Source organism: Chrysoperla carnea, chromosome 1 (assembly GCF_905475395.1).
Source record: "Chrysoperla carnea chromosome 1, inChrCarn1.1, whole genome shotgun sequence".
NCBI classification, from domain to species: Eukaryota; Metazoa; Arthropoda; class Insecta; order Neuroptera; family Chrysopidae; genus Chrysoperla; species Chrysoperla carnea.
In genome coordinates this window covers 16,053,908-16,079,952 of record NC_058337.1, presented here as the reverse complement: position 1 = coordinate 16,079,952, position 26,045 = coordinate 16,053,908, and the positions used below count along the sequence as shown (strand labels likewise).

The 26,045-nt window shown below is 30.1% G+C and overlaps 1 protein-coding gene across 5 annotated transcripts in view; it reads right to left on the bottom strand.

Moving 5' to 3' along the window:
• The window catches only part of LOC123302142 (inner centromere protein), an 81,793-nt gene extending 56,020 nt beyond the window's left edge, over positions 1–25,773 (bottom strand). For 4 of the 5 annotated variants that reach the window (XM_044884951.1, XM_044884967.1, XM_044884977.1 and 1 more), the window contains exon 1: positions 6,100–6,351. In XM_044884951.1, coding sequence (XP_044740886.1) covers positions 6,100–6,172 — 73 coding nt within the window. In that variant the 5' untranslated portion in view covers positions 6,173–6,351. Of the gene's footprint in view, positions 1–6,099; positions 6,352–21,701; positions 21,808–25,651 lie in introns of those variants that run through there. The other variant, XM_044884959.1, reaches the window with a different exon arrangement.
• Between the last annotated feature and the right edge of the window lie 272 nt (positions 25,774–26,045).

Sequence of the window (26,045 nt, the reverse complement as noted above, 5' to 3'; positions counted from 1 at the left end):
ACTACTAGTAGTTACGGTTCTATAAATATTTACTAAATTTTTCTTTCCTGTCTATGGGCACGAATGTTCTTTCTGTTCATGAACAAGCGAATATTTTCAAATATACCCAAGTCTGGTACCAAATAAAAAGACATGATTTCACATTAAAAAACTGGAAGTTACATGGAAGTGAATTCAGACGTTTAATAGTTGTGAACTCTTTTATCGAGGATTTATCATCTATTTCCATGCAACCACAATGTTCCCACAGCAAAGTATGACGGGGTACAGCTAGTTTTAAATAAAAAGTATATTCGCGATTAAAAATATCAAAATTTTATCCAGTAAAATAGACGCTCTTAAATAATTTTTAACGAATAACTCCAAAACCGTAGTCTTTGTCGAAAAAAATTCGTTTCCCTAACAGCAACGTTTTGTTCTCCGAAAAAAATCCTAATGTATGCGATATCTTAATGAAAAAATTTGCATCATGCAAGAAACATTTTGTGCAATCTCTGCAATATCTGTACTCTGATTTTGAAATTTTTATTTATTTAAAAATAATTTTTGATTTAGTTTTTTAGTGTTTTAGCAAATTTTGATTTTCTCCTGGTTGACAATATTGTATAAGAAGTTTCACTTTCTATTTTTATTGAAAATCAATTTTTTATAACAGTATGAATACAAGCTCGATTAATTTTAACCATTGTTAAAATTGTTAGTCAAATAACAATAAAATGGTAAGCTTATTAAAAATCGAAAACAAGTTCCATTAAAACACAACAAAAATAATAAAAAATAAAGAAACATCAGTTAAAAAACGTGCAAAATTCACAAATGTAGTAATTTAGAAGATTATTTTTGTTTGAATGACTTTTATGTTACACATTAAAAGAAAATTACATGGAATAGGATGTATGAGAAACAAGGACACCCTGAAAACCATTATGAAGTGACAAACAAACCTTCACCTAATTTTAAAAACAATTTACAAAAAAGGAAATATTAATCAAACTTAACCTAAAATCCCTTTTTTGTCTTACACATAAAAACATGACGGGAAAATAAATGAGTATTATCACACAGCCACTAACAAAATAGTCTACTAAAAATGTAATCAGAGAATAAATTAGGACCGAATACCATTCATTATAGCAAATATTTTGCGTATTATACCGTAGTAAGTTTCGCATTCATATTTTTTGTTTATACTTACATAGTGTTCCAAAAGTTTAAATTGTGTTGAAATATTACAGGGTGGCCCATTTTAATTTATAATGGCTGATAGAGAGTTGGTGTGTTTTCTTTCGATTAAATGCAATAATGATATATTTTTAAGTCGCATTTCCTCCGAAAGCTAACGATTATCGAAAAAATGGTTGAGATGAAAAATGTTAGTTTGTTTATGAAGAGCAACTATCTAGCTTAAAGTCTTATTCTATCTCTTACCGTTTAAGATTTAAATTGGCTACTAAAGAAACCCGAAGAACTAGGTCTAATCTGATGTCAGAACATGATGTACCATCCCCCCCCCCCCATCAAACTCTACAACTTTTGTTTAAGTTCTTTTTTGATTGGTTAACTATAAAACAAGCTATTAGCCGTGGTTGAAATTAATGGATGAGTTTTCTATGTATAACTATGTTTCTTTGCGCGTTCGGCGGATGGAGGCTAAACAAAAAAGTGTCCGACCATTTCTATAGTTTATTATCTTGAGAAATAAAATAATATTTTCAATGTAGATCGTCAAGTCAAAGCCCATTCATGTCAACATAACTGTTCCTTGTGGTTACAGCGCTCGCTTCTCAATGAGGTCGTGGTCTCGTGGCTATAATGCATGCTCCTCATGTGGAAAGTCGTCAAGTAAAAAATTAAATATTTTTTAAATTAAAAGTACATAGCTAACAATGTAGTTGTTACTCACGTAAGTTTTGAGATTATAGAGTGTCATAAGGTGATTGTTCAATGAACTTGTTTCTAAATGCTTCTAAAACAACTGCAGACTTAACTTCATATTAATCCAGTCTAAAGTCATCGAAAAAGTCAAAATGTTCTCATTTTAAGGATTATTGCCCGGAAGAAATAGACTGAGTAGCGTATATTCAATAAGCATCAAATTCCCCAAAAAAAAAAAAAATCAATGCATACAAATTCATTTTTTTGCTCACTTTAACTGCCACATTCCTGGAAGGCGAACAAATGGTTTTACAGGGTTCCGATAATAATAACCTTTGACAATGTAAACGGGTTTTTCGATACAGTGCTCCATCGGAATAAATATAAAAATATGACAATAAATCTATCACTATCAAGTTGATAAAATAATTGAGGCACTTTTGGGCTACCTTACATTAATGTGTGGAACAAAGTTTTGTCATTATTGTGTTATATCGGTATATATCATACAAAACGCCGCACCCTTATCTCTTACTGAACGAACGGCGCCAACACAGAAAATACCACCTGCACTATAGAGTATGTAATATTCTCCCTACAATGACTATCACCACTCATACTTCAATAGTTTCGAATATATTCGCCTATCAAGTCACCATCCACAGTCACCAAGCCACTATTATTGTTTGAGTATATACTTTTCCTGTTCTACTGCGCCGACAAACCGGTAATTCCTCACTGTATGAGTACATTTACGTTTTCCATCTTTGTTCGATATTAACATAATATATACCATACGAATTTTCTTGTTTGTCAACATAATATCGGCCACTAGACATGGCAATCAAGATGTATGTATGACTCATAGGTTTATTCAAACATTGTGAAAAGTTTATATAATTTGGACTTGAAACTCAGTGACTAAGGAATTCCGCAATATTTATATCATTATATTCAGGATATACACAAAGAAATTTTTAGACAGGGAATAGGGAATATTCACGAAAAATTTTTTTCTGTATTTCTTAACAAAATATGAGAATATCGTAAAAGTGATGACAAAAAGGGAAATTATCAGCATTTTAAACTGTTAATTAGACTGATATTAGATAGAGATTGTACATAAGATTTTTTGGCGTCGTAAACTATGTTTACCATAAGAATTCCATGTTAAATTTTATTTTGCTAGAAAGAGATGCAATTAAATCTATTATTGCTTTTATCTTGGTTGTTCTTATAGTTATTCGAAAAATAATTTTTCTCTGCTGTTTGTTCCATGAATGAGCTAAATATAGCAAAGTAATTATCCTCATCGCTTTTTAGCTGCTTAATTTGACAAGTCTTGAACTAGAATAGTGCAACTTTTTAATTTCGCCCTTGCTGAGTGTTATCGAGTTACATTAGGACTACACAAATGTCTACACAGTATTTTGCCACTCTCCAGACTTAAAACATTAACATGCGTTCCTTTTTTGGAATTATTTGCTAACTCCAAAAAGTAGGCTAATTTTTTTATTTTGTACAGTAGCCTTAGAAAGAATTCAGCCATAGCAATTGATCTGCAGGCATCCACCCAAATGACTTAATGCTTCTTTGGTAATTCAATGATGAACAAACGAATAAAGGACCCTGCAATATTCGATAGGAAAATGGCTTTCTGTGAAGCTTTTACCAACCCACCCTAAAATGTTGTTCGGATCATTCAGATCAAAACCTCTCACTGCCACAAAAATTTTTAACAAGTAGTTTTTAAGATAATGTATGTGTAGCTTTGACTGCCCAAAGCTCGAAAACTACTCATTAAAAAGTTTTGTGGCCGGGAGAGTTTTTGATCAGAACGATCTGAAGAACATTTTCTGGGTGATTTGAAAAAGTTTGACAGAAAGCCATTTTGCTATTTAATATTGCAGGGTCCCTTGTATTTAACTTCCAGCTCGAAGTTTATTGATAGTAGTGGTACAAAGTTATAGAAACTGAATTTTTCTAGAACTGCAACATACCGTCCCATTGTAATGAAATTTGTAAGTGAAAATTTCTTTAATGCCGTTGCGATTTTATTATAATATATTTTTAGTAAGGGGTAAAAAGCTTGGAAGAAGGGCAAGCTCTCGGAAGCGGATTGTATACCATATGACATTCATACCACGTTGAAAACATTCACCCATCACTGAAGTTAAGCAACATTGGGCACAGTCAATGGATGGGAAACCGTTTCAGAACACAGAATTCTGTTTCCTTTTTATTATATTATATAAAAATTTAGCTCCGTATCTTTATGGTTGCAAAAATTTAATAGTAGCCGATGAATTGGCTTGCATACTTGTAAGAGTGCATACTTTCCATCCCAAAGTTCCCACGGAAACGAATATTTAAAAATTATTGAAAAAAGCAGTGAGTCATATAAACGTTAAATATGTTTCTAAACTATTTTATTTTACTCTCATAATAAATTAATATCAGGCAAAGTCGAGCGAAATATGGCCAGGTTTATCTAGTTAGTCAATAATTTCTGTTTTCAAATTACGAAATTTTAATTATTTATGAAATTCAAAAAAAAAAACACAGTTATTCCAAAGTTTTCACTTTTGTCGGCAATCCCCATGATTGATCATGTTTTTGTATTACAAAATGGCGTCCGTTTGGTTTATATTTTGGAGATTTTTTTGCAAATTTAAAGATCTCATATAACATTAGTGCATCGATTTAAAAAATATTTTACCAAAACTTGATTTATTAAGAATACAATATTTAAAAAATATATATATATATATATATATATATATATATTTATCAAAACAAACTCGCACAGAATTGAATAAAAAAAAGTTTTAAAATTTGAAATTGAAGTTATCAATTTCAAATAAACGTGTACTCGAATAGGCGTGTCAATCAATAATAATTAAACACAGAGCAAAAATTTACCATTGACCCTAGAATTAAAAACTGGTATATCAGATAAGGAAATAATGAATCAGTTTTTTATACTTGTTTTACCGGAAATTGTAATATAATATTGTCCCAATTTATAAGATATTAATCAAAATGTCTAATGGAGTAGAAAAACTAAAAAGAATATTCTGTGAAGCATACAATTTAATTTAATTGAGAACATAGATAATATTTAAGATAAACTTGACAATAATAATTTCATCTGAAAATTAGTATAAGGAAATTGTTTTTCAATTCACTTAATTAGTTGTATATCAATTTAATTAGTACAGTCGCAATAAGTAGGTATATATTGACAGTTAGAGTTATACACCTTTTTAGAAAATTAACTATAAATAACAAAGGTTTATGTTTAACTCAGATCCCATTTCTAGAATCCTATCCCGCCCCCTATTTTTATTATGTAAACTGCGTTATATCTCGTTGGTTGTTAGTATTTACGAAAAAATGGCGTTAATAAAATGTTTAGAATTTAACTTCCAATCACATTTGCCTATGAAAATTTTATCTTTCCAAACGGTTTTAGGAAAACATTTTTCAAAATTTATTTAATCCTTGGAAAAATTTAAAAAGAGATCTAATTAAAATCTAAAAAGAGATATAAATCTGACAGTTTGCGAGTTACAATGCCGTTTTTCAAAAAAAATCGTGTAAAAGGTACGGTTCCTGGTTTAACGTAATATACTTTTGTTATATGGTTCCTTTTTATAATGAGCTTCCGCTTTAAATTTAAAAAAAAAACCAAAAATGCAAATTTTTTACATTTTCCGAGTGTTACGACTGAACTATAAGGTAATTTTATAAAAATAGAAAAAGAAAATACAATTTTTAATTACATAATAAAATAAGGCGTGGTGGAAATAAGAAAAGAATTGTATGTGCTATGAATTCTAAATGATATTATACGAATCTGACGAAGATGTTTTCTTGAAATTCTTTAGGGAAATAAAACATCTTTTATTGCGTTTAAAAAAAAAATCGATATACATGTATGCGTCAGTTGATTTATTATGAGGTCAAAAAGCCGGTTGCTAAGTGATGCTAGTTCATCATATTTACTGTCTAGAAATTTGTAAGGCAAATTAACTTAAGCCACATGAACCATTAACTAACTTTTTACACACAAATGATTCTGTATTTTTTTTTATATTCATTAATTAATTCTACTTAGTAAAAACCAGACTTTATACATATGACTGCACCAAAACAAAATTATAAAAACGGTGATTTGAACTGCTTTCAGAAGTTTAAAATATTTAAACACGTTTTCCTTACCTGGTGGTAAAGGCGCTCGGCAAGTATGACAGAAGCACTGCATCACAGATTCTCTAACAAGTGTAATCAACATGGTTGCAAAAATTTAATTATTAGTGCACAAATCAAAAAAATAAAAAATTTACACCCGTTTAATGAATTTAGATACACGAAAAACTCGAACCGGTAGTGAGTGTTGATAATTTAGTGATATTTTAAAATAACCGGTTATAAGTAAACCACTTCCGCGTCAAGTTGTGAGTGGTAGCCAAGTGAACGAGACACAACTTCGATAATGTCGACATTAGTGGTGGTAGCGTCACGACGTTCGTTGCTGCTTGTCACCACCATCCTTTATGCCCGCGCATCAATCGATGATACGGTCAATACGCAACGAATAAGAAACGATTTTTGTTTTAAAATTATTTTTTATGTAACTTGTTTATATAATTCTTTACGTATTGGGTTTAAGAAAAGGATAAACTAATACAAGAAATATGTACTTTATTTACTACAGGATCTTGTAACATATTATTCAGTAGACAGAATGCAATGCTGGAATACCGTTGAAAATAGTGCAATTATTTTTGTTTTTCTAACACGCACCTGTGGAAGAAAACTATCAATATATTGGCATTCACCATAAATTATTGATTTGTCGTAACATTTTCTTCTAGATTTTATGGTCGAGTTATGTTGGATAATAAAAGCTCTTTCAAAAATATGTACTTGTGGTCTAAGAGACGGTATAAGGTTGATCTTCACGCATCTGATAAACTGATGAGACAAATTCTATTAATTTTTAAACACTCCTATTTATAGTTTTTTCTATCGAAAAGTGTTCATAGCTATTTTTTAACCCCCAGACTAAAAAAAGGGTGCGTCTGTCTGTCTGTGGCATCGTAGCGCCAAAACGAATGAACCGATTTTGATTTTTTTGGTTTTGTTTGAAAGGTAATGTCAAGTGCATATTTGAAGTGTTAATTTAGGGTTCCGTACCCGAAAAACTAAAAATTGAAGATGATCTTCCAAATCGGCTCAGTTTGGAAGAGGCTTTAAGGAAAAAAGCAATTTTATGAAGAATGTTCTTAGATATGTTTCAAATGCGAGCTAAGGGTTTCGGACCCGAAAAATTCATAGTGGGTTTTTTAAATTTTGTAAATTTCACTAGTAATTAAATTAATTTTAATCAATATTTTCCATTAACGGTTTTTTTCAGGGAAGCTTATATCATTATTTTCGTAATAAAATTATCTTTGTGCTGATACCAATTTCGATTGGATAACAGACCGGCGTAAATTTGTTCACACCGTATGAATAGGTAAATCAATATAGGTAACTACACCGATCTGTTAGCCAATCTGAATTGGTATCAGAAGAACGATAATTTAATTACGAAATTAATGGTATAGACTTGCCTGCAAAAAAAGGTTCATGAAAAAAATTATAACAATTTTCAAAAATCAATAAAATTTCATAAAAAATATGCCTCATCTGGTTATCAGATGGGTGTAGATCAACCTTATACTACCTCTTGTACTATTAATAACTTATTAGTACAATTAAACTAAATATCTAATAGGAAAAAATTAATGCATCTTTGAAATTTTCCTCAGTTGTTTATTAAGTTATAAAAAAGTTAACCTCTCAGGGGCGTGCCTAATCCTCATTTTGAAAGCAAATACGAAGATGAACCTCTCCAAAATCCTGAAAGATTGTTTAAAGCATATACTATCGTGAATTGACATCATCATTAACAAACTGAAATCAAATTTCCTTGGAATGAATGATATTGTTTCTAATTTCAATGTCTTGCAACCTACCTGGTTGCAAAATTTAAATGATACCAATTTATTGGAAAAAGCTTTAGTATTTGTTGATTTATATCTATCTCGTTTGCCAAGGAAATTCTCAATTTTCGATCCGCTTTTAGATACGAAAGAAAAAAGTAATCTTCAATAGAACAAGAAGTAATATGCAACTTTTGTGATTCCATGATTTTGATGGTGTCATTAACAATTCTACTGTAGCCGGAAAAAGGAATTTTTATAATAAACATTTTGTACTAAAACAAAAATTGTGATTTTAGTCCAGTACCTATGCTTTTCAAATTATAAATTATTAAAAAAATAACTAATTATATTCGAACGGTTTAGTTACGCCACTGATAGCCAGCAATAGAAATCCGCTAGCCAAAATTGAAAATATGCAAATGAATTTAGTTAGCATAAGTAATAAATATTTTTGTAAAATTTTGAATCTTCTATTCTCTATAGTGACATTTAAAAAAATAGGTTTGTAAAAATAAATTCGTGAGCCACTCAAAAAGCCTTCAAGGGTCAGTGTGACGGATTCGCTATCTCTGCTCTAAAGAATGGCAATTAATTATTCAAAAATAAACTCGAGTTTGAATAGCCTGCTAATGTGACAGCTCGGTCTATTTTAAAACGGCGATTGCTAAAATATGGCATGGGGAATTTTTCATGAAGACAATTTCTTGTTCCTCTCGGAAGGAGTAATGCTATCATGTCATAATAAAGTTCTAGAAAATGAGCCTACTCAAGATGATCCTTTTTTTGCTAAATTCTTCTGCTTTTTATTTGTGGACTTTTGGTTTTATTTTACTATTTACTATTAAGCTATAAAATTTATAGCACTATATTTAGTATTTTAATTAATTTCCGAGTGAAGGTTCGGTTTCGACCAGTTTCGGCCAAAAATCTAGTTTCGGCATCAGTTACGGTTTAGGCAGAAAATCTACCGAACTTTCGGCCACACCAAAACTCTGTGTTCGTGAACTATCGCGCGTCGTTCGGCTAACTTTGAGTGAATTCGTGTCTGCTGAGCCAGTTCGGTGTAACTTTGTTGTGACTTTATGTGTTGGGTTGTGTATGCGGTCTTGGATTTATTTTTATTAATTTTAACCATCCAAACATTGAAACAACTGCCTGTTATCGCTATGGCTTAATTGTTTATGATCTTGTTGTTGTGTTAACTGTCTGTATAAGTGTAAAAATAAGCCAAATTTCAGTAAACAATCAATTTTTAACATGTCTAAAAAAGGTTTCGGTTCCGACCGAAACTGAGACAGATACCGAAGATTCGGTTTCGGTTTCGATAGCAATTTCAGTTTCGGTCGGACACTAATTTTAATGTATAGTTAAAAATTAATACACCCTCTGGAGGAAATGCCTACCGGCGCTCATGTGTCTTGCCGTTAGAAATAACCATAATTGAATCAAACTTAAATTAGGTATGTTAAATAAAAATTCAATGTATTAGTATTAATTTAAACAAGAGAGGGGAATTATATTAATAATGATCGCCATCTTGTCTACGATAAATGGCGTCTGTCGGCTGCCTGTTGACAAAATACGGTACATACAATTGAATCATACACTCGTAAACGACTAATATCCTGAATTACAAATACGTATATACATGTGTAGTATATTTTAATAATTTAATACAACTCTGTGATAAACTTTAGACAACTAACACCCTGACGAAATTTCGATAAGTAAATTAAAAAGTTTATGCCAGCAACGTATACACGGGAGGGGTTTCGGGGGTCAAAATACCTATTGAGAATCTCTCCACATAAATTTGAATTAAAAATATGATTATTCTGCAAAACATATTTTGATTGAAAGAAGAGGAAATATTGGAGAAAAATTGTAAAAATCGTGAGCGATGTATGCGATGAATACGGCATGGAATTACGGAAGCCAACGTTCGTGTCATAACAGACGCAACGCAGCAACGCTCGAATGTTGAGACTGATTCAGTTGAAGATTATAGATCAATTTTTGAACCATCGCAATATTTTATCAAATTTTGCTTATCTCTTACAAAAAGACTCTTGCACTCAAATTTTTGAACTAAACTATTCAATTTCGCACGATTTTCTGGGTCGATATAGTTCAACTTTGGCGAAAACGCATTGCCGGGCGGTTCGTCGGAAATTCACTTGAAGCACTCGATATTTACAATAAAGATTCGTTTCCAAATGTGTACCAAATGCTTCAGGTTCTGACAGTCTTGTTTGGGACAACTGCGAAAAGAATGAACGCTCCTTTATATTTTAGTGTCATCTCGAAACATACCTTAGATCGATAATGTCTGAAGATCGACTAAACGGTTTAGCCTCGCTCAATATACATCGCAATGTAGAGGTTTATGTACACAGAGTTTTGAAAAAAAATTTTCTGAGTAAAATGTTACTTGACTCGAAAAAAGAATTTCTTGTTTTCAATGACTTTTTGGCCTGATGAGTAAAAGTTTGAACCCCTCCCTTGAATAATTCCTTCACACGGGTCCAGATTATGCAAACCGTTGTTCAAAAAACTTGATACTGTAACAACTTTTGTACAACCATAAACCCTTTTTTTGTTGTTGCAAAAACAATATCAAACAATTTATGCAAAAACATTGTTCGTACCAACTATGAAATACAATAACGCATTCCATGCCATAAACCACCAAATAATAAATTCTTTAAACAAGCCATTTGAGCAAAAATAAATTCTAATAACAGAAAAAAATTTATTCAAAATTTTCTATGTCATTAGCTAGAAAAGAAGTTCTGAAACATATTTGTCATGACGAGAAATGAATTAAAAAGTCTGTAGAAGAAAAAAAAAACAGTTACGCCTAATGCAAAATAAATCTTATATAAACAAAAATAAGTCTTTAGACTCTAGACAGAAAAGAAAAAGCGAAAATATGTCTCTAAAAAATAACTTTAGACTCTTGGAACTAAAACTGACGCTAATTTCCTACCACAGTCATTTTTACCCTATACGTAATACCACAGACAAACATTGTACAGGCTGTCCCAGTAGTAACGTTTAAAATAAAATTCTATGACGAAAAGTTCTTTTCCATTTTTTGATCCAATGCACTTACAGCCGCCCCTTCCTACATTCACACACTTGCACACGTATGCATACGTACACGCCAGCTTTCGGGTCTCACTCTCGCAGTTTCTTACTATTTCCTCTCCCCCATTGTCTTGCCGCTCTGACGCGCTTTTGATTGGCTGGCTATTTTAATTAATAGCTAATTATCCGTGCATCGGATCAAAAAATGGATGAGAACATTTCGTCTTTCAATTTTATTTTCTATCTGATGCAACAAGGCGTCCGTTAATTTTGGAACACCCTGTATATGTTTAGTACCTTGGAGTGCACGTAAAGTTTTTTTTTTTTTTTTGATGAATTATTTATCAGCAGATTTTTAATTTTCCGAAGGGCACTGCTTCCAAATTCTAATTTTAATTATTGACCAGTGCATGCATGTGTAGATGGGTAAATAGACAAGTAGATGTTACCTGGATTGCTCTCATACAAAAATAAGCATATAAGCTTCTAGGTTCAACCTAAGGGTTTAACTTGATAATTTTATGGTTTTGACCAAAATATTTGATTGATTCGTCCTTTTAATACCTTCATTTTGATATATTCAAGTAAGCCTCTTAAAGAGGAATACAAATTAATATTTTTGAAAATTAATTCAATAATCGGGTGTTCAAATCGCGAATAAACGGAATCATTCAGAAATTTTTTTCTTTTATCCCTTTCAATATTTCCTAAGTAGGAGAATAAACGTTGGGTATATATAGAGGTAATGTGGAGATCACAACAGATTTTTTAGAGAAAATTTTCCATAACTATCCATGAATTTAGGATTTATAAATAGGAATAATTTATTCCCAACGGCATTTGCCGTGTTTTTCTAAACGCAAATTATATGAACATGCACATTTTATTTTGCCCTGTGAATACAGCATACCATTGAATAATACAACAGGCAACAACACTAACACTGTTGAAGGCTATTTTTTGTGACTCAACAACAGAGAGCAATGATGTGCATCCAGGTTGTATGTTCTATTACAAACCGTATAAAAAAAGAAGGAAGTTCTCTCATAATTGATGACCCATTTTTATACTGCTGAACTACTCAACCGAAAAATTTCTTCAACATAGCATTGCCGGATGTCCTGAATAAAGAAATTCCGAGGGGGTCATTTTTATGTGCTAATAAATCCAACCAACTTTAATTCGTAACTTAAAGAAACATAAAAAACTTTTTTTTTAATTTAGCAGTCGGTAAAAGTTCTGGTTTAGTTTCACCATGGTTTAAATCATCATCTCGGAAACGACATACATACCACGCTGGTTCACGACCGTTCATTGAAGCTAAGTAACATTGGGCACAGTCAATCCTTGTTTGGGAAATCGCATGAAAATATAGTGTGCTGTTGCGTTTTTATTATTTATAATAGTTTCTTATATCCATTGTAAATCTAATATATAAAAATTTTGCTTCCGTAAGTTTATCGCGACAAAACATGAAAAGCAATTTATTGATTAACATGAAAATTAAATCGAAGTACATTTACATACTTTGCCCCCAAAAGTTCTCACGCGAACGAATACTTAAAAATAACTGAAAAGGGATGAAAATTCAATTTTTAAATGGTGAAATTTTAATTATTTATACTATAAAATAAATTTCAAAATTCAAAAAAAACAACAGTCCAAATTCAAAGTTTAAAATATTCAATTTTTTCATGCCCCAAGCATCCATCAATTTTATCAAGTCTAAGACATCTTCGTATTATTCTAAAATATTCTAAAATTTTCACAAAGTCACAAAGAAGTTTGTGACCACTGGATTGTGATATTCCAATAAGAAAATAATTTAATAATAAGTACAAAAATCAATCCATGTAGTCTAATTGCAGTGTTCGTCATCTCGAAAATTTCAAGTGTAAGGTTTTTGAGTTAGTTATATTACTCACTACATAGTATAAAACAAAATCGCTCTCCGCTGTCTGTCCGTCCATATGTATGCTTAGATCTTTAAAACTACGCGACGAATTTTGATACGGGTTTTTTTAATAGATAGAGTGATTCAAGAGGAAGATTTATATGTATAATACATGCATAATATAGTAGAGAAACACTGGTAATTTTAAAAAGTTTTCTAATGTGATATCATAAATAAACACATTATTTAATATCAGTATTGCATCCATACGAAGCCGGGACGAGTCGCTAGTACTTAATAAATCGCGATATACATGAGTCACACTGAAACTATCCAAAAAGAAACCGAAGTAAAAAAGTTTCTTTCTGTTGTAGGAGAATGTTAACCTATGTTTTCTTAGCTGTTAACGTGCAAATAGAACATTAATTCTCCTAAATAACAATAATAGAAGTGTGATTGAAACATTCCCTCCAGGATTATTTTTAAAGTGCATTTACAGTTGTAAGAAATACCGCCTGTATATTGTTTAGCATCAGCATGAAGTTAGAACAGTTATAGTATAGTGTAATAATATAACATAAAAGACAGAGAAACTGATGGATTCTGAGGGTGTTAACCTTTCATTTATGTACTACTCAGTACTCATACAACTCACACACATGGTCAATGTCATACTGCACCATATTAATATTATCTCATATGTGTTGTGTATGAAAATAATACAGTGTGTTTAATAGGTTTTTATCCTTATCGCTTTTCATATACTCCGTTGGTTTCAGTTGTAAATGAAAAAACTTAAAAAAGCATTAATGCCACTTTTCCAAAGTTATACCTTTTGAATTGTGAAACAAAAATTTTCAAATGCATTCAACAAAGGGTGGTTTCGTAAAAAATCGTTTTCAAAATTTTTCCGCAATTCTTTGCAACTTACTGAAAAATTATGCTATTTTAGAAAAAAAAAATATGTTTAAAATTTTAGATTTTCCATGTTTATCACAGGAACGAAAATAAATTTGTACAACTAAAAAAAAAGAGGTGTTATAAGTTTGACTGATATGTGGGTTCGTCTGCCTGTCTGTGGCATCGTAGCGCTGATGGACCGAATTTGTAATTTAATGGAGACTGTTTTTACTTATGTTTCAAGTGCGTGTTTAGGGTTTCGTATCCGAAAAAAATAAAAAATTGGCGATGATCTTCAAAATCGATTCAGTTTTTAAAAGGCTTTAAGGAAAAACGTAATTTAATGAAAAGTGTTTTTAGATAGTTTTCAAATCGAGTTTAGGGTTCCGTATTCGAAAATCTGTCGGGGATTTTTAAATTTTGTAAATTTCACTTGTTTTTTTGTTTGTAATGGATAAACTTAAAAACTGCTAAGTCGATTTTATAAATTATTTCACTAATATAAAGGCTACATTATATCAGCGAGTAACATGCACTGTATTTTATTTTCCTAAAATTAGTATTATTAACTGAGGGTTGTTCTAAAATGAATGAAATAAAAAAGAAAAACTGATTAATCAATCAAGCAAAATAACTGTCAGAAAATTTGTTACTGAATAATTTAGTAGTTCCTGTTAATTAATACTATTGGCTTCATTTCGGAAAATTGTAATATATTCAAGTATTGACTGAAAGCAAATGAATTGTTTCAAATTTTTGATATAAATGATAAATGTACTTAACAAATTTTCGAATAAACAACCGATATAAACATAATTGTTTCAACAAAATTACCATTTGCAATATTTATTTATGCGCTTTTATAGTCACTCAAAAATTAATGATGTATTTGGTTTATTTGACAAAATAGAGGCGACAGTATAATAGACTAATCAAAATAATTCTACCTGTTACAGTTATTTTAATTTCTGGCCATTAAATAAATGGTTATTATGATGGGTAGTTTATTTCATATTCCCATGACTAATATATTAGGCAGTCTCTGTAATGCTTGCAAAAAACATCAACAAAAATCTATGAATGGTAGTACTAAATTTTTATGTATTTTAATTATTCATAGAATAACAACTTTTTTCCACCAACATTTTTGTAAATTTGGCTAGAAAAATGTTCGATTTCACACTAACAATTGACGGAAAAAAAGATAGATAATCATGAAGCCTGCCGGTAAAAGTTAAAATTAAAACTTTAGAATAACTGTATTTTTGAAATTTTTTAATAGGATACTTTCGGTAGTGAAAAATAAATTATGAAATTTGATAAAAATTAAAATTTATGTAGAAATATACTCAAAAATTCTGATTTTGAGTCATAAAAGCACATTATTGTTTTATTATATTAAAACTAAAAATTGTAATTTTGAACTGTATATCATGCAAATAATAACCACTAAGAACTTGATAAAAAAAAAGGTAAAAACTGATGAAGGGAAAAGTATTGATACAGTAACAACAAGTGTGGTAGAAGATTTTTTGAGAGAATAAAAAAAAAAAAAGAAAAATTACTAATGTCAATACTTAAAACATGAAAATGATTTTGTTTGCAAAAAAATAATGTGCAGTGAAAAAAGCAAAAAAGCAATGATTGTGATGAATTTTTGAAACATAGGATACGAGTTCCGCTATGGGGAGAATTGCTGCTCCGAATTGTTTTGAAGTAATGAATATTGATTTTACCAATATTACGTCACCAAAATGGATGACAGCGTTTTTGACAAAATAAAAAAGGTTTAAAATTTAATTTAATTTTATGGCAAGAAAGCGTGTTAATTTTGCAGGAATATAATTTTTGTGGCTTTTTATTAGGAAAACCAACATTTTGAAATACTTTTTCAAACATAGTAGAATACCCTTTTAATTAAATTATAATTTGAAAAATTAAAATTTCAATATTTATATGTTAACATACTAAAGAAATCGGACCACGATTCACTGTGGCTTTGTCTGATATTAATTATTAGGGGAGTAAACAAAAATAGTCCAAAAACACATTTGATATTTATATAACTTTCATCGGTTTTTTCAGTTATTTTAAAATATATGACCACTTTTCGAATTTTGTGGCCATAAATATAGTTCAACAAGCTAAATTTTTATATTTAAGATACACAATGGGTATAAAAAACTATTATAAATAATAATAAAAAGACAACAGGACCAAATTTATGTCCTGAGTATGAATGTCTTTTCCGAGGTAACGATCCAGGCCATGGTGACCACCAAATTAACATTTATACTTACTCCCTACTAAAAAAAAACTACTAACATAAAATCGCTCAACGCGGCTTAAAAAGTTTTCATTTCAAAAATTGAAAAATCATTTTGTTTAAAAGTTGACAAAACTAGTTATTTATAAAGTGTCAGACAAAAAGGTTTGTGTATTTGATATAAAAATAGATACTATGCAATTTTAAGCCCAATGAAAAAACTTTCAAGTCCTATGATAGAAACATATTTGCGTATTTGCGTAAAGATATAATTTTTTAAGCTACTAAAGGTAATTAAGGATGTATGAGCACGGTAGTGGGGGCACAAATTTAAAAATAGATATTTTCAATTTTGATGATAAACTTATATTATTACTTGACGATATAAGACGAAAAGTAAGAATAAAATTTTTCGATATCTGGCTTATTTTTCAAAATATCGAAAATTGAAAATTTTGTTTAATTATTTAGCTTTCGATATTTCGAAAACCAAGACACATATCGAAAAATTTTATTCTTATTTTTCGTCTACATTCATGAAGTTATAACAAAATTCATCATCAAAGTTGAAAATAAGATAAAAATAATTTCAACCCTTAATCTACCCTGCTCTTACATCCCTTATATGGACGGTGACACTTAGTTTTTTTCTTTTCTAATTCATTGCTAATATGTTGCTGAAATGTTAACCACATATTCTTTGAGTAAAAGACTACCTACAAACAAATTTTGAGCCTTTAAATCAAACTGATGACATATTTATTATATGGCGGCCGGCTGCTAGACTATATACAACATAAATGCATCCGTAATCCATCAGTAGGTACCTTTATCTAAAATATCATCCATCAAAATACCATTTGACCATCATCATGCTCATGCATAATATTTTCATGGTATTTAGGGTTAATACACAAAAACACCATACATCGTTTTTGTACATAGCATTCCATGTACGATTATACATAATAATATGAACGTTGAATAAAATTAATATACTGCATTTAATAAACTAAATAACATCCTCTCATGTAACAAACAGTTACAAATAATATGAACCAAAGTGGAATACAAAAATGAAAGATTTTATTGCACTCAAAATCAATAAATTTTATTGCACTCAAAATAAATAAATGTGAATGAATTTTATACAGTGTGATAATTTCAAAAGTATCCACCCTTAATAACTCTTGACCTGATGTGATTATTGTTTTGAGTGAAAACACGTCGATTTATATATCGAGGGGGAATTTCAAAAATTTCTAATTACAGTTAAATTTGTCAAACGCAATTATACCTCCGTCGTTTTTATTGATATTCAAAATAATACTAGCTGACCCGGCGAACTTTGTTCCGCCTTAATGGCAATAAATAAGCAGTTTTTTTTTTTTAATTGGAAAAAATACAAAAAAAAATTAAATACCTACATTAATCATTCATAATTATTTCTGTATTTTAGTACATAGTTTGCTCTTCATTTAAGTACCTTGTGTTTGTTAAAAACAAACAACGCAGATGGTCTTCCGACCCGTGAACATGCCACGTATAATTGACCATGGGAAAAACATGAATGTTCTAAAAAAAAAAAAAAAAGTATCCTATGTCCTTCTCCCGGCTCTAAACTACCTCCCTTCCAATTTGCAGCTAAATCGGTTCAGCCGTTCTTGAGTTATAAGTGGAGTAACCAACACGACTTTCTTTTATATATATAGAGATATGATACATTTAGCAGACAAAAGTAAAGAACGCCTAAGATCTCATGTTCATTGTTACTCGAGGCGAAGTCACCTAAGGATTAGTTCTCTGTTCTCTCCCAGGCCACTCAATGGAGGTAGTGGTACAGAATAACTGAGTCATTTTGTAACATATCCATAATAATAATATTCACATATGTTTGCGAGTTGTGATAGACATATAACATTTACAAAATATATTTACATAGTTTGGAAATAAATATGTTTCTGTCATATGCATACCTTTTTCTTCTCTATATTATGTTAATATTTCACAAAATGAACAGTTCATCTCTACTGGACACACAGCAGTTGACTATTATATTTAACACAGTTTGTTTTATCAAATGTCAAAATGTATCTACTTACTATCTGAATATTAAAAAATTGAAGATAACAAGTAATTGAGTATAAATTTTTTTAAATACCCTGAATTGGGTTGAGTGCTAGAGTTTAAACTATCTATTATTAAAAGATGAAACCACTTTTATCCTAATGAGTTTGATGTAAAAGACGTTCTACTTTTATAGTTTTGAAGAAAAATTAGAAACAAAAGTTTTGTCTTTACTATGTTGTATTGCTACAAACAAGTTTTGGATTACGTGTGCGGTAAGAGTATATGCACTTCTAGTGCAATGGCGTATAATTTTGGACTATACTGTACCACACATACGACACTCAATTATTTAATTGTTTTGTAATTATTAAAAGAAAAGTGAAATTTAAAAAATTAAAAAAAACGCCTGAGAAATATTTCGGGTACGGAACCCAAAACTCGCATTTGAAACGTATCTAAGAGCATTCACCAACAAATTCCCTTTTTCTTTAAAGCCTTTTCAAAACTGAGCCGATTTTGAGGATCATCGTCTACTTTTTAGCTGCTCCGTGTACGGAACCCTAAATCTTCACTTGAAAAATAGCGAAGAAGACTCCCCATTAAATTACCTTTCAAACGAAACAAAAAAAATCCAAATTGCATCATCCGTTCAAGCGCTACGATGCCACAGACAGGCAGACAGACACACACAACGGTTAAACTTATAACACGATTTTTTTGATTCGGGGGCTAATAATTATTTATGAACTTTTATTCAAAACTCGCAAGTAAAATCTTTGATCCTGGACAGAGTCAAGTCGACAAGGTTAAAGAAATTGTTAATCTTAATTAGTCTTTCTCTATTTATAAAAGGACTCTTGAATATTATTATGATATTTTTAAAAGAATAATCATTTAAGTCACTCCAACTCCAGACATTTTTCGTATATTAAAACAAAATCTTAATCAACAGAGTCAAGTGGATGTATGTGTAATCAAGTGCATTGTCATTTCACATTTTAATGCACTCACTTAAAAATAATTTTCAATTACAGTAAAACCTAAAAAGTAAAACTTAAAGATTCAATTAAATGAAGAATCAAATTTAATATACAATTTACAGAGTTAATTGCTGAAATACCCTGTATAGACAGTGTTGAATATGAGTACTTGCATTATTTTTAATTAGAAAAGTTTAAAAAACCAACACATTTATGGGACCTTTCACCCGCCGTTTATTCTAGTTTACTAAAAATTCACATAATATTTTGCTTTAAAAAAATATATCACAAGACTTAGTTGAAGCTACTTACTTTCATCTCTCTATCTTTTATAGTTTAAGAGCAAACGAACATCAAATTTTTTCCCTAATTTGCACCCTCACGTGAAAAACAATGATATTTACGAAAAAATGTTTCAAACAAAGATTGTTTGTATTTTATAAGGGACATTTAAACTTTTGTTCTATCATTTACGAAATACAAGATCCAATTGACCTATGTTGGTCATTTATGAATCGAAACCCACTTTTCACGTCCTCAGCACACCACATTTCTACACCAATGGGAGAAAAAGGATTAAACTTCAGCAAAAACAAGGATTCGATTTCAAATATTAAAAAAAAATTTTCAAAATATTAAATTTAAGATCGTTTTGCACCACAACGGAGCAACGTTGTACTAAATCGCCTTTTTTTACGTACACTATACGTGGTAGAGCGTGTCTCGACCTGTCAGAGCATCCTGTATAATGTTATTTAAATATAGTTTGAGCGGCTTTTTTTTACCCCTCATTCACACTCTCGGAGAGTATACTCGACAAGGCTAGCCACACTCTCTGAAGCGATCAATATCACACTCTCGTGTTGTTTTTGATTTGGGTACAAAAATTCGTCTAATATAGCGAAGCCAGGCAAGGCGAGGCGAGACATCATAAACATTGCCTCCACATTTTCGTTCCACGTCCGACTTTGTGATACTTCGACAGAGTGTGTAGGAAGCTGTACATTCGATCACCTCGTTACAGTATTGCATAGGACAAGGATGGCAAACCAATGGCACGCGACACAATATTTTATTTTGGGCACGCCACCGATCACAAAGGTCACTAAAAAAGTAAAAACAACCAATGACACGCGACACAATTTGGGCACGCCACCGATCACTAAATTATCTATTCGTGATTATCTCCCAATAATCACGTCAAAATTATTTGATGGCAAGTCTATGGCCTGGCCTCATTGAACAATTTTTTAGAAAAGAAAGAACTTCGATATATAAAGGTTTGCCACCCCTGGCATAGCATGTTTCATTCTTTTAACTATTTAAATTTTTTATTGACACACATTTTTCTTAGTTTAACTGTTCGGAAAGTTTTGCATCTTTCTTTTATCTCCAAGTAAAAATAAATTAACAGAATTCAAACATCGATTAAAACGCTTCTTATGCTTTTGTGTAACTCTATTGAAGCTCCTATCGATCTGGAAAATCAACAGTAATGCATTGTATTCATACATTGAAAATGTGTAGTTTTATCAACATTTAGGAATATTAGATTCACTAAAAGCTTTTTAAAAGGAATAATATTTTACAGAGTTTATTGAAAGAGTTAAAAATACACTATTTTGTTTAGTTTAAAAAATAACGAAAAATAAATAAAAAATGTTTAACATAATAAATTGTTCCGATACATAAGGACTCCAAACATAAATAATATATGTAACGTATAAATTTAAAATATTTACAATACCTGTATACAGACTATATAATGTTTCTAACCTAATTTGCGCCTTCACGGGTAAACGGTGCTGTTTACGAAAAAATCTTGCCAACAAAAGTTGTTCATTTTTTTTATTAGAAACATTTTTTACATGTATACTTTTGTTCTATCTCTAACGGATTACAAGATGGGTCCTAAGAATTCAAGACCTTGACCTATATTGCTCATTTAAAAACTGGACCTCCCTTTGTACGTCCTGAGCACCAAGCTAATAAAATTTGAGCTTGATATCTCTTTTCGTTTTAAAGTTATCTTGTCGTCAGACAGACAGACATACGAACGGACAACTGGGAATGAACTATTTAGGTGATTTTATGAACTCCTAAACCTTTTTTTTGTAGCATCGATATTTTCACGCGTTACAACTTTAGGGCTAACCTCAAAAACGAAAATAAGAGACGAAATTGCAAAAATAATATTTTTTAAATGTAAATTAACATTACAATTACTTATTTAAATTTGTTAGAAAATAGTATTAAATTTTCAATGTAAACCATATATATAACGCACAGACTTATATGCCCATCCATACAATTATATTAATAGTGTGTCAATTAAATTATTTGACCAAGTTCAAACTTATTTGTTCTATCCCTTACGGTTTAATGATCCATAGTCCGATTTTGCTCGGTCACGAGCTCAAAATTTATTTTTAGATAAATAATACGCGCTATTTAAGTCTGTAAATTAACGACTGTAAATACACCACAAATATAATTCACAAAAATCTATAAATTTATTGTAGTTAAAAATTAAATGGAATAATTTCACAATTTTTCAATAATTAAAAATTATTGATGATATTAAAAAAAATAAAGAATAATGAAATTTTAATTAAAAATTAACTACTTACGTTCTTCAACATTTGGTGTATTAATTGCAACTTCAGCCATTATGTTCAAATAAGCAGATAATTAAGAAATTGAACACAAAAGAAACAAAATATTAAAACTTTTTATCTGAAAAAATAAAACACAAAAAAGTAAATTAAATAATTGCAAACAAATTAATTTTAAAAAAATTGTTTAATTTTTTTCAATCACTAAATCTATTAAACAACATTATCTGATACATAATATCGATAAAAACAATTATGAATTAATTTATTTTTAATTAGTTTTATTTTGGGCTAATCTTAATTTATTTTTGAAATGTAGACCAAAAAAGAAATTTTAAATTATTTATATTTTAACGTTCAAAAAACTAACAGAAAAACCGTTTTATGTGAGTCTGCAGCACAGTTCACTACTTTTCCATGTGTAAGCAAGTCTTTGTCGTTGCCAAAGGGTTGATAACCCAACAAATAATAAATTGTTTCATTATGTTATATTTATATATAAAAATTTTTTTTGCTGGACATTTTTACACGAACTGAACATATACGCAATATATGAATTTTTCTTTCAACAATTTTTCAAAATTTTAATTTATTACAAAATGTATATGTGTGTATAAGCTCTGGATCAGAAATTTGTAGATGGTCAACCCAGGTAAAATTATTTTCTCTCCGCTTACTCAAATATTAGTGAGATTTTAATGGTACTGACACTACTCACATTCGTAATTTCGGCAGAAAGAAAACTCGAAGATAAATTTTTTTTCAAATCAATAATGTTTTATTGAAAACGGCCAGTTACGTGGCTGCTATTTGACAAAATGTTCAAACAAAACAACAACGTGAAATTCAGGGAGTCCTGCGATCCAAGCCACTCCCAAGTGGAAGGTTTGGTCAGATAAAAACAACGGTCTGATACGTGCCTGAAGTTTTTTACATTACATTCAGAATAGCATTTTGAACGTAAAAATTGTACATCAGCCAGCACTCCGGAGAAAATAGCCCAGAAAAAATTTTTTCTTCGGACCTAAGTTATTGTCTCCGGATTGCTGGCGGATATTCAAATTTTACGTTCAAAATGCTGTGCTGAAAGTTCTTTTTATCTGATCAACTGTTCTGTTCTTGTTATCTGATCACCCCCTCCACTTATTTTTAATTAAAACATTTTTTCGATAGCCGTTAGCTTTCAGAAGAAATGTGACTTAAAAATATGACATTATTGCATTTAACTGAAAGAAAACGCTAGCTACAAAAAATACTTCAGTCAAAAGTTGTTAAGGGCAATAGAGGACATCCGACTGTGACCATGATTGACCTGAAATTCTAGTTTCAAGGTCATTTGACCCTAACCTTCAAATGACCTTGGAAACATACCTGTGCTTAAAAGTAATTAACATTTTTACAAAAAGAATAACGACAAATTTTTAAGTCGCATTTCCTCCTAAAACTAACGATTTTCGAAAAAAATGTTTCAAATAAAAAATGTTGGTTTTTTATGAGGATCAACTTTCTAACTTAAACGGTTTTCTATTTCTTATCTTTTAATAACTAAATTGATTATATATAAGCGACTCGGAGAACTAAATCCAATCTGATGTCAGAACATGATTCTCCCATCAAGCTCCGCAACTTTTGTAAAGTTATTTTTTGATTGATTAACTACAAAACGAGCTATTGCCCATAGTAGATTAAAATGGTCTACCATGTATATTGGTTACATGTTATGTAATAACCCGAGCCTCTTGAATCAAATATAGAAACTGTACAAAAGTTGTAGAATTTTGAACGGATTCTCCTTGAACATGACATAAGCATTGTCAGGGGCGTAGGAGCCGTATGGGCAGGGTGGGCAGCTGCCCACCCAGGAATTTACCTGGGTGGGCCATGCCCCTTTGTTGAAGAGATTAAAAATTTTATTGCTCTATTAAAATTTCGTGTAGGATAATTTTAAGGGCAAAACAATAGTTTTTCACTAACAATTGACCTTTCTAGTCTAAGAGAGGATTAGATGACTCATCGATAATCCTCTGGATAGTACTTTTGATGGTTTGTAACTGATGCATATTTTTATATTATAATGAAAGAATTTGTGGCACGGTCAGAAAAACGCAAATCTGTGTTTGGCAAAATCTAGGTTTAAGGTTGAAAAAATGTGAAGTATAATTTAAGACTTTTGTATTGACTTTTTAATTTTAGCAAGCACTTGTATAGTGTAAAAGTTTGTAAAAACTAAAAATGTAATTAGATACATTGTGTAAATAAACTTGAAGAAAATGAAAAGAAAAATTTTCCAAAAATTATTTACAACTAACAAAAACTGTCTGGTATAATATCAATTAACAATCACAAACATATTTTATACAAAATTATTATCATCGAAAATTTAGGGGGGGGTAAAAATTTCGAACCTGCCCACCCAGCAAAAATTTCGTTCCTACGCCCCTGAGCATTGTATAAAAGCAATGCTTACTCGATAAAAATTTCAAGTAACCACTTGAAAGTTTGTTTTTTTAAGTCCAGATTCTTGAAGACCGTGTTTTACGTAGAAATATGTATCCACGTCAAGTCCACAGAAAAAATCGAATTTGATTATTTTTATTTCCGAGAAATTGAACCGACACATTATTTTTTCTAGAAAATCGACCCTTAACATGGAAAAAACGCTTTTTTCGAAGTCATATTACAGACCGAGAAGTATGCTGTCACATTCTCCCCACAAACCATTTTGTTTTCTAATATTTCTCCAAGAAATTAAATATAATATGCACACACTTATTATTCTTGAAGTAAAAAAAGGTATTGGGAAAATTCAAAATGGCTTTTGAAGGGTTATGATTAGCACTTTCTGATGGCGTAATTTTTTCGTGATTTCGAATATAGGAGAGAAAGAACTTTATTGCATATTTGGTGGAGTCCGACTCCCACCTGACGGTTTTTCATATTTCGAGAAGGTATATCTAAACGAAATCGGGATAACAATTTTTTATTAAAAATAGATCATTTGTAGTTAAAAAACATTCGAGTTTTAAATGAGTGAAAAAGTGCGTTAAAATATATTACTATGGTTCGACCTCAAACAAAAAGTGCAATAGAAAATATTAAAATGATTCGACCTCTTTAACTGACCACTAGATATCGCTTTGGCCTAGGATAACATAAAATTTCATGTTCGTTAAGAATTCAACGTCAAAAATATGGATTAAAATATGAAAATTTCATGATGACCTTGAAAAACCCATTAAAATGAAGCAATTCTTGGTTAAGTATTTGTTTGAGGAAGTTGACCTAGTCTGAAATTTTTTGAACGTGCTGTATTTTACATATACACAGGAATAAAATTTAAATAAATACAGTCACGTAAAAAAAATGAGAAACTTGAAACTTCAATCTACTTATTAATAAATAACAGAATTATAAATCTCAATTTTAATTTGAATGCTTTTTGCTTAGCAGCTTTAGTCTTGCAAAATTTGTGTATTTACTATTTAATTCATTCACCCTAAAAAAATTACAACGAACTAAAATGAAAGAAACTTTTACTTTCATACAATACAACGAACAGTTGTTATTCAAATTCAAGGTTAAAAGTTTATGTATATAATAAAAAAAATAATTAATAACTGACAAAAACCGATAAATTTGCATTAACACAATTAATAAAATTAAATATTGTACTATCAGTTTTTTAATGCTAATTATCATAAATAAATAAATAAAAGAAATTCTTAATTTGTATAATTTATTACGATTGATTACCATTTAACCGATCAATAATAAATTATTTTAATCGTGAAACCTACTGAAGTTTTCTTTGCAGTTTTCGACTAGTCAAAATCTCAATAGCAATACCAATCTTGTTAGATGAAGATTCAAAACAAAGGAATTGTGTAGAACAGTTTATTAAAATAATTTTCTTAGTATATAAATGGTTGAACTTGAAACATTATTATTAAAAAATTATCACTTACATTTAAAAAAACAATTAAAACACTAAGTAGAAAAACTCAACAAAATAACAATAAAATTTTAGTAAAAAACATATACGATCAACGCAACGGTTTAACAAAACGATCAACAGTTTATTGAAGACTTCAAAGTTTTGGTTCTTTGTTTATATAAGTATACTCAGACGTTTCAATACTCAGTAACTTCTTCAATAAAAACATCTGGTTGGGGGTATTCATATACTTTGTGATTGGTTGAATTATTTAAAGTATGGTATACAATTGGTTTAAATATTTGAATTTGAAATTTCTTGTTTTTTAACGAACCTTTCAAGTTCGTTCAACACAAACACACAAATACAATCATATAAACAAAGCATTTGCCAAACTGCGAATAATAATATTACACAAAATTAAT